At 37.9% G+C, this 11131-nt stretch overlaps 1 protein-coding gene across 1 annotated transcript; it reads left to right on the top strand.

Annotated features, from left to right (window-relative positions):
- Positions 1–1440: 1440 nt before the first annotated feature.
- LOC148131115 (caltrin-like protein 2) lies at positions 1441–7472 on the top strand. The gene is made up of 3 exons (XM_087959035.1): positions 1441–1525; positions 5475–5612; positions 7432–7472. The coding sequence occupies exons 1-3, from the start codon at positions 1441–1443 to the stop codon at positions 7470–7472; spliced, it is 264 nt and encodes an 87-aa protein (XP_087815161.1).
- The last annotated feature ends 3659 nt before the right edge of the window (positions 7473–11131 follow it).

The following is an 11131-nucleotide window of genomic DNA, read 5'->3' as shown; positions in this document are numbered from 1 at the left end:
CTGTAATTGCTGTTGCTTGTTGCTGGTTATCCTCTTCTCTTTCCTTCCATCTTTCCCAGCACTGAAGCTTTTTCCAGAGCACTGGATCTTCTATAATTTTTCCAAATGAACCTGGTCATCTGGGCTTTGACTGAGAATTCTGGGTTGATTTATTCAATGATCATTTGTTTGTTTTCTTGGCTGTCCATGATATTCTCATGATTCTTCTCAAATCCAAAGACCTGTTTCTTTAAAGTTCAACTTTCACTTCCATAGAGTATCACAAGGAATGCATGATTTGCATGATTCTGATCTTTGTAGGTATAGACCATAATAGAATTTAACTATTTTTTCCAAGGCCTTCATGACTGCTTTACTGAGTGCTAACCTATGGTGTGTTTCTTGATTGCTTATTTCTTGACTGCACATGGCTGATCTTAAAAGATCAAACATAAAAGATCAAATGTAAAAATCATTTTAAGTCATAGAAAAGAAAATTCTGCTTGACCATCAAGAAAATTTCTAACAAATTACAAATGGAGAAGCTAGATAAGTTCAAGGAAAGTCTGGGTAGCCAATTTAAATTGAATTATTGTACTAAGGAGTTATTCTAGTTTGGGGAACAGGTTGATTTTAGCTATTGTTAATATTTTAAGTTTTTTTTTTTTTATAAAGAAAGAGGACAAAATTTGGATTACTGTATTGACCCATAGATTGTACTCAGCAGTCTAGAAAGCTTTTTCCAATACTATGATTCTGACTCAGTTAAAATATAAATAATGCAAACAAATAAAATTCATTGTAGCCACGTAGCTAAAATAATTTTTCTACCAAGCAAATTAACATACGCTTAATTTTATTCATTTGAAGAAAATTTTTCTATCTAGTTTATTTATATACATGCTACACAATCTTAATAGGATAGTGTACTTTAGAAAAAATGTTAGGACAAATCTCAAAATTAATGAATAAAATAAATGAAACACATAAAACTTTATGGAATCATTCTGTTTCATGCATATATTTGGTCTTCTGATTTTGCAAGGTTCTGAAGTATGTTGAAGGATAAGCCAAGGTCTTTCTACAGGAGATACTATCATCTGTGCTATCCTTGGTCTAACTGGGAATAACCATTAATTGTTAAGGCACTTCTTTGACAATGCAGTGATTGTCAAAGGCCAGGTATCTAAAAGGCAGTTGATTCCTGTTCTCAAACCCATAATTAACACTATTTAATAATAGGGTACTGGCCATATTTTTGACTGATTTAGGTCATAGATCAGATATCAATTCTTCAAAAATAAATGGGATATAGGTGAAGTAAAAATAAGAGATTGAAGGAAGTATTTCTGACAAAGATGAAGTATGATTCTTTCCTTTTATGAATCAATCCCCCCTTAAGAAACTTAAATATAAACCTGGTTCAATTTTAAACATTTGGACCTAGTCTCTGAATACATTATGAAGATCACATGTGCTTTCCTCCTTGTGGGATTCCTGACCCTTTGTACACAGTTGCCATCTGCTTCTAGCATTCCTCCAAAAGGTAAGTTCTAAAGAAACTAACTTTAGTTATTTGTTTTCTACTTAAATTACACTTCTTAACAAATTTGTGGTAAGGAGTATTCAGTTTCAGACAGTCTATAATGCCCTTCTCTAAAATACCCTTTCTACTTCCATTTCATCCCATTTTATCCAGAACTTCATTGTCACTGATATGTTTGGATTCTTTTTGGAGTATCGTTTGCTCAGTTTCTAAATATATTTTCTGGTTAGGGAACATTTTTAAGGGTTAGGTTAAAAGGACATAGTCTTCCATAGTAATCATAAATAATCTAGAAATTATTTATTCTGCCTGAAATAGAGTTGCCAGGTAGCTGAACAGGCAAAGAAGGACATGAGCAATTGAAAAGGAGGACATACTAATTATTTAACTTCCTTAGAATCTGCAACAAAAATTATAGTGAGAAACAAAAAAAAGGCCTACTGGTAAATGAAATTATTTTTCCAGTATCAGAAAAACTGATTTTTTAGCCTTAGGCAAAACCCTTAAGGGTATAACATTAAGGCCTTGTCATTTGAGGCAGCAAACCAATGGGAGGGTACTAATCAACTAGTTAGGATCACAAGCAAAGCTGGTTAACTTGCAGTTAATACTTATTAGGGATAGGGATGTGGTGCTCAGTGGCTAAGATGATCAGAAAGGTCAGCAGTTCGGTGGTTCGAATCCCAAGCACTGCATAATGGAGTGAGCTCCCATTACTTGTCCCAGCTTCTGCCCACCTAGCAGTTCGAAAGCATGTAAAAATGCAAGTTGAAAAATAGGGACTACTTTGGTGGGAAGGTAACAGCGTTCCATGCACCTTCAGCATTTAGTCATTCCAGCACATGATCACGGAGATGTCTTTGGACAGTGCTGGCTCTTCAGTTTTGCAACAAATATGAGCACCGCCTCTAGAGCTGGAAACAACTAGCACGTAAGTGCGAGGGGAACCTTTAACTTTACCTTGCTTACTAGGGAAGCGCTACATCATGGAGAAAAACTGCTCAAGAAGAAATGCCTTGTTAGATGCTTAAAAAGCAGGATGATATTTTATTTTTAAGCCTATACTGGCCAGACAAAGAACATAAGGACACAAAGGAGGACTTTTTGATGCTTTGACATTTGGCAGCCCTAACCTCGGCCCATTTCTAATTCTCCGATATTTCATTCTAGCACTCCCAACTCCATTGTACTCCATTCCACTTTTCTCCTCTCCCAACTGTAATTCAACTTTCTATGGCTCCTCTACAAACCAAGGTCTGATTGACCTGTGATTGTGTTTATTTATTTAAGTGCATTTGTATGATCGATTATCTTGCAAATAGTGATTCTAGGTGGCTGATAGAATTAAAAGAAGTTTTAAAAGACATAATCATTGTAATATACATAAAATGACAGCCAAAAAGACAATGGTTACATCCATAACAAGTTTCCCATGGGCATCCTTAACCTCCTGATTCCCATGCATGAGAAAACAGCTTTGTTTTAAGGCTTTCTGGAATCCTAGCAGAGTTGGGGCCAACCAGATCTTAGGGACTCTGGTATTCCAGAGGGCAAGTGCTGCAACAGAAAAAGTCCATTTCCTGCTTCCATCAGGTGACATTCCCTAATAAATGGAACATGGAGCATGCTTCTTGTTGAGCCTAGTGAACCAGGTTAAAATAAAAATAAAAACAAGATCATTCCACAAATAATCTGATCCCATGCTCTTGGATTGCACTTGGAAGAACACTGGAAGCTTGTGCAGAAGAGCAGAGATATCAAGAGCATAGTGAGATATTCCCATAACTGATCAAGCTACTTTACCTGGATCCAGATGCTCTTCAGGGGCAAGAATAAGTGACTGTGATCAGCGTCTCCTGATCTAGAAAGGAAACAATTGACATACAGGTTGCAAGAGATATCAGGAGGCACTTATTCCTTGGTCAATTCCCAAGCAGACTACTACAATCTACTCTGCAAGGGGCTGCCCTACTCCAAAAGAGATCTGGAGATTTGACATCTTTAGTACTGGCCAGCCCAAACAAATTATCAAAAACACAACCAATACGCAATTTGAAGGTTCTCTAGATTCATGACTTCCGTCTAAGGAGTTGGTGGCAGCTGTGACCACCTTAGGGCAAGGAGGATTAATGCCCACAGTAATCAGTCTTGCCTGAGCTGAGTGGAAACCTGTTCTTCCTCATCCAGGCCATTATAGACCATTCATCAAAAAATGAGCGTCACTTGATTGGTGTGGTATTAAGAAGCATGTCTGAGTACCTGTTCTGACCCAGGCTTCCTGAGACCATAATTAAGTATACACTTACTCCAAACAACTCTCTTTTTATTTCAACGCTGGGAATTATGTTTATTCCCAGCCTGTAATGAGTCCCAAACAGTGTCTCAAGATAAGCACCCATCTTTATCTCCTTTGAATTGCTGCCAACAACTAAAATGTCAAATTAACAAATTTCCCCAGACTCCCTGACTGGCCCACGTTCTTCCCCACTGTCCGACTCTGCCGCCATCTCTGCAGGCTGCCGGCGGACCACAAAAGTACCACCTTCCTTGCATGTCAGCAGAGGACCTTTCCTAGTGGTTTTATATGGATATTTAACAGGAACCTGGCTTATGAGTTGTGTAGATGTTTCACCAAACATAAAGTTTGGTTATGATTGCTTCTTCCATCATGCTGTTCTTAATACAATCTTGTGCTTGCTTCAACAGCACATATACTAATGAAATTTAATTCTATGGTTAGAAACATAGCAGACAGCAGGTGAAAGCCATGTACTGATTAATGCTGTGCTCCACTGTGGGAAATGAATACATTTATGAGGAAAATTAATACATAATGGAAGAGGTGGAGTCACAATATTTAGTTTTAGATGACAGACTTTTTTTTGTTTCTGTTTTGCCTTTCTTTAATAGCAAAATTTCATCTTTCAATCAACAGCAAGCACTTAAAGTTGTCCCCCACAAATGAATCCAAGTTACACAAACTAATCTTATAATAAAATGTCTTCTGAATCCTCCATTTCATTTATTTCTTCTGTCTACCCATCCATCTAACAGGCAAATGTCTCATTTAAACATTTCTGTCAGGTACAGTCCCCGAGTATTAACATTTTTGGGTGTTTGTTTTTTTTTCAGACAAAATTGGGACTTGTCCCCCACCTATAACTTGATGCATTAAACCAGGAAAACATGCATGTGAGATTGACTATGACTGCCCTGGAATCTTAAAGTGCTGTTATCGCAATTGTTTCAAGATCTGCCAATACCCAATAGGTATCACCTTTGAATATTGACTGTATTTATTAGATTTATTAATTATTAGAGTTATTAAAGTTCAAGATGAACTCAAAATACCTGAATGTAAACTCTGTGCCAGAAAGAGCCCAGGTATGTGGCATCACAGAGACTGTTGGACTGCAACTCCATCTAACTCTACTGATTTGGGGGAAAAGTCAGACATTATTAAAATTTCAATCTGACAATGCACTATACATTACCTACTGCTGTTATAATATATAGTATGGCAAAAAAAGGATTTTACTACACTTTCATTTTTTTAAATATTATTATTTCTATAGCCAAAGATCAGAGATGATATAATAGGATGCGGAAAAATTCAATATTTGACCACCCTATGTTTTGCTTGATATATTATGCAGATTTACAAACTATATTATTTGCAGGCTACTCCCCACCCATCTTTAAACTCTTTTAGCTACGATTTTAGCTCGATTTTAGCTACTTTTAAGATATATGCCCTTCAACTCCCACAGTTGAACTGGGAGTAACCCAGAGCTGACTGAGGAAATCTGGGAGTTGAAGTCCACACATATTAAAGTGGCAGAGATTGAGAAATACTATGTTAAGGGGGGAAAGTTGTACATTGGCACTTGGCTGCTAAGGCCATAAAAATGATACATTTGTTTTTCATTGTGTGTTTTCTCTGTTATAGAGAAACCTGGATGTTGCCCATATGTTAAAATAAGATGTATGATGGCTAATCCTTCTAATAAATGTGATCATGATATCCAATGTGAAGGACAGAAAAAATGCTGTGAAGGGGCATGTGGAAGAAGATGCATCCAACCAGGTACTATAGTCCATAAGCCTCTTCTATTGTGTTAAGGAGGGACATGCTAACCCTAGTCAGTGATCAGCTCATGAAGGTTCTAGACTCAGAATGCTCAAAGCATTCTGAAGATAGAAGGAGACTAATGGAAGAAACAGTAGGATTTTTCCCTTCTCAATGGCAAGGAAAGATCAAATTCTTACTAATGGCAAAAGGTACTGTCTTCCTTTATTGATTGCATTAAATGTTGCCATTATTTTCTGAAGTCAATAATATTTGTTGTCAAAAACCAACATTAGCCATGATAACAATCTAACTGTTCTTTATAATAGATCTATGGTTTGATTATATCTATGGTTTGTGGCTGAATAACATCTTCCTCAATTCATATATTGAACTATAGTTCCCAGATTCCCAACTAAGACATCAATCAGTTCATCCCCAATGTGTTTAATCAGGAAGGAAATATATAATTTCCTTCAACTAGTGTTGGCTTGGTTTTAACACTATAGTTTCAAATGGAATAGAGGAAGACAGCATCTTAATAATATAATTCTTCTTTCTTTTTGTTTTAGAACAATGTATTATATTTATTATTTGTAGATATTGCACTGCAAATCTACATTGGTACAAATATAGTAAAGGATAGCATTTTCTAATTATGAAATTAAATGTGAACTTTTTCAAGTGTAGAATTCCAGCTTAATTGTGCTTGGTAGGCTCTCAAACCTTGTTCAGGAGGCTTTTGAAGGCTAAATTAGTTAAGATTTAACATCCTCTTACTCTCAGTACTGAATATAAGTGCCTGTCATTTATAGCAGGCATTTATAAACATAGCATTTATTGTACTAGATCTTTCTCTCTTTTTTTTAGTCTAACTTCTTGCTTCATTGATGGACATCAACAACAGACTTCAACATTCAGCTGAGAAAGATTCTTTTTGAATGATTTATTAATCAAGAATTTTAGAAATTACTTATTCTACAAGTCTATAGCCAGGAAAAAGTTTTAAGGATGAGTCTCCAGCTATGTGATATCATTGATCATTTCCATCTGTAGCTTCCACATATATAAACATACTGTGTCAAATAAATTTATAGAGTAACATTCTATTGCTGCATTATTGAAATAAATGAAATAGATAATCTATGTTTCTAGAATTTTTATCAAAATTATTTTCATTCTAGTGCATCTAACTGTTGGATGAAACATCTTTTGTAGGAAGAGATTGGGGTGGTGGTGTGAAATAAAGTTTGAATCTAATCTGGTTCAAACTGTATACTTGGATGAAGTTAGAATTGTATTATTATTTACAATAAACAATTGAATCCAGCAGCCATGACTCTCTTCCTTCTTGTGAGGATATATGGATGTTCCATTGCTTCAGAATTTGGTACTGTTGCAATAAATGTAAAAAGTATGAACATCATTCATTTATGGCATTTATGCTGTATGCCAAATAATCTTCCCTTCACTTTCTGTAACATTATAAGAATACTAAGAATGATATATGATTGGTTGATGTGTGCCATAAATAAGATATGTTTCTCTTTAAATGGGAAACCTTTGATTACATCCAAAACAGTGCTGTTGAAACTGATTTTCTAACAATTACTTCCACCTTTACATCAGAAGAATGTGTACAAAAATAAAAGGATGAAAAGGAGCATTTGTGCCTGTAGATTTAAACGTACTTTTGCTGGTAGCAATCAACTTCTGTGCTTTATAATCTTGTTCAACACAAGAGCTGTTGGAAAAACACCATAGAAATAAATCTTACCATTTCAACAAAGTAAAAAGCTAGTTTAGGTCAGATAAAATTTGTTTTCCATTTATCTAGGCATTATTGATTATGACAGCCAATTAGCTGCTAGTGTCTGAGAAGAACCATTGCTTATCTGCTCTTCAGGTATGAGCAGATTTGTAAGCTGATTTCAAATATAGTGATGAATTAGTCTATAGCTTAGATATTTTAAAATGAAAATGTCTATGCTCTGACTTGATACCATCCCCAAAATCTGACATAAGGTGGGAAGATTATTTTTTAAAGTCAACTGACTCAGGAACTGCCCACAAATCATACCGTCAGTGGTATCTCAATCATAGAACTTTAGATGAGAAAGAAACAATTTCATGTGTAATGTTGTTTATGGAGGTTGACAGTAGAAAAGCATTCTCTATGTTCTTTATTCTGACATACGTAGCTGTGCTGTAACTGTGGTGGTACATGGCCCCCAGTACCAAATGGGCTTTCCATTTGTTCTGCTGGGGTGCTGGTGAGTTTAAATGGGCTTTAAAGCCAAATGGGCTTTCCATTTGATCTACCTACTCAGTATATCAAATGTGGAAAGCCAAATGGGATGCTGAACGCCCAGATACAGGCAGTTACATAGATGACCCTACATAAAAGGTGCCAGGTTTTGGCCTTCCTCGCCAACATTGGTCAACTCTGAACAGGATCCGTACCCAACATGATATCTGCCAGGACTCATAATTTAAGTGGGGTCTTGTCTCTACCCCTCAGTGTGACTGTGGTGCACCTCGACAAAATATCCATCACATTGTGTCCGAATGCCCATCAAGAGTTGGGCCAATGACTGGCCCAATGACTGATTTTTTTTCAACATAGACATAGACCACCCTTGAATGGCTGGACATTAACATTTGAACCACTATAAGTCCATGTATTTGCCATATTCTAAATAAATAAATAATAAATAAGATGAGAAAGAGATGGGTGACCTTAGTTTAAGTATTTGCCCACCCTGCTTTTTCCACCCTACATCTTTAGGGGCCGTAAGAATGATCTTACCTACCTGATTCGTTTAAGGGCTACAATAAACTTCTCCCTAGATCACAGGTGTCAAACTCGCAGTGTCACATTGCTGTCACATCACATTTTGTGATGGTTTTTTTCCCTTCATGGAGCTGGGGTGGGTGTAGTCTGCACAGTTTTGACATCCCTGCCCTAGATACTGTTCCTCATAGCTACTTCAAACCAGTTAATTGAAAAGCACCAGTGTTCCTTTGTATTATCTCTTCTCCTTCTCCAAAGACCACTCAAATTATTTGCCTATAATTCACCACAGGTATTCATTTATATGAGCCTGTTTGCTGTAGTAGTTAAAGGAACCAGACTAAGAGAGAGAAATCTAAATTCTCATCCTCCCTTAAGTATATAGCCATCTGGGTGAATTTGAACCTCTTATTTGTTTATGATTATGATTATGACCTCAGTTCAGGTTGTCTTCATCCTCCACAACTGAATAATTTGAAACATTTATACAAATTTGATTTGAAAAAACCCAAAGGAAGAAAGAGAATATGCTTAAAGGCATATAACACAAAGATTCCTGTACTGGTTTCTATAAACTTAGGGAAAGGGAGTGTTACCATATACATAATAGTTGAACTTTTCTGCAAAGATCACCCCATTTCTTGGAAAAAACAACTAGAAAGCACCTATTTATATTTTTTCAATCTAACAGTAACAAATCAATGCTTAACACAAGTATCTACTTCCCAAGCTGAGGATCCAGTTGCACAAAATAATGTGGCTGTTTTTGTCAAAGCAACACAATGAAACTATTTCACCATTATTGAAGTAAATACTTGATGTGCTTTAACTAATCTTCTGTGCATACATGTAGATACACAACAGACGTTTCAATTGAAGTGATGTAGCAAGGCAAAACAAACTGACTCAGCTTAACACTCCCCTTAGAAGTAAACTCCTTCATTTGTCTGTGTTTTTGGTGCTATTTCATGATTTGGGTCAAAGCAGTGTTTTGTAAAATAAAACATTGCAGTGTTGTACAACTCTAATTTTATGCCCACATTTTGAGAGAACAGTATCTGAATCAAAACCTGATTCAGTCTACTGGTATGTGGGTCTGGAGGAGTCCAGGGGTGGGATTCTCCCAGTTTGGACTGGTTCAGGGGAACCCCTTGTTCCACTAATCAGCTGGCTCCAAACCAGTTCGCATGTGGGGACCCACCTGCCCACCCCTGCTCTTTCCAGTGCTTTATTTCCTGGTTTTAGAGCACAGCTGATTCGCGCAGTAAAGTGTTTTCTTCACAGGTGTTGCAGTAGACGGTAAGTATTAGAGCAGGGGTCTCCAACCACCGGTCCGCGGACCGGTACCGGTCCGTGGAACAAGTCCTACCGGGCCGCTGGCTTGCTGGGCGCCGCCATCTTGTTTTGATGAAAAAGTGCTTCTGGTGAGCTTTTCCGGGTAGAAAGCTCACCGGAAGCACTTTTTCATCAAAAAAAGATGGCGGCGCCCAGCTGATGTCGGTACCGGGCCGCGCCATAAAAAAGGTTGGGGAATACCGGGCCGCGGCGTAAAAAAGGTTGGGGATCACTGTATTAGAGCTTTTTTAAACGAGGAGCACATGAGCAGAGCGCACGTTTGGTGCATGCACAAGCAAAGTACATGTGCATGCGCAAAGTGCGCACTCATCAAACTGGTTGTTACACCAGTTGAATCACACCCCTGGAGGAGTCCTTGGTTTGTTCTCTAGAAGAAGACAAATGAAAGACCTTCATGAATAAAAGGATTAATATTCTGCTGAGACTTTGTCAGCCTTTTCAGATAGGAAACATAACCAGATAAGCTCATTCTACTTGTAGCACTGAAAGGTTACGCTAACAAAATCTTGCAAGCCTAAAAGTACAAATCTCCTGCACTCTCCTTAATATCCAAAGAAGGTAGGAAAGGTTTTTCCTAAGTCTCTTTCTCTGCCAATTATGTAGCTGTGGACTATGCCTTCTCTTATCTAATCCTTCCCTGGGAAGCATTTCCTAGCCCCGTTTCTCATGGGTTTTTCTAACATACCTTACAGATTTTTACCAGCAATGCATCAATCTTACGTTTAAATGTAACCAGCACAATCAAAAAGCAGGTTTGGGGAAAATACTGCCATTTTAGACAATTTAGTTGAACTGAACTAAATTCCTTTTCCTTATTGTTTTATTTTTAATGTTCTGGAATATTCCACAAGAAGATATATTTGAACATATACACAGTAACATTTTAAATTGGTACGGTAAAAGACTATGAAAAAAGAGAAGGGCATCACTCAAATGCTGCTGTAAAGTGGTCCCCAATACAATTTATAGTCATATGGTAGTTAACAGTTGAGTGGTATGGTGGCCCAGTGGTGACCTCCCACTCGGAAGGTTGAGTTCAATCCTAAGTAGCAGCAGTTGTCTTCCTTCTAGGGCAGTGGTTCCCAAAGTGGGCGGTACCACACCCTGGGGGCGGTGGGATGCCTTAGGGGGGCGTTAAGAGGCAAGGGGGCCAGCAGGGGGCGCTAAGAGGTGCCAGGGGGCGCTGGAGGTTGCCCCCTTGCAGGGCGCAATCCAGGGGTGGGGTTCCGGTAATTGGAGAACTGGTAAAACGAGCCCCTGCCTGGCCCTTCTCCTCTCTGCCTGTTCCTCCATTCCCTGGCCAGTCAGTCCTTATTGCGCATATGCGACATCATGCGCATGCACAACAATCGCTGATGGCCACAGCACCGCGTTGGAGAAGCAGAGC

Source organism: Notechis scutatus, chromosome 3, assembly GCF_049901735.1.
Source record: "Notechis scutatus isolate UNSWTSFEM ecotype Mainland chromosome 3, rNotScu1.2, whole genome shotgun sequence".
Taxonomy (NCBI): domain Eukaryota; kingdom Metazoa; phylum Chordata; class Lepidosauria; order Squamata; family Elapidae; genus Notechis; species Notechis scutatus.
This window is presented reverse-complemented; position numbering and strand designations above follow the sequence as displayed.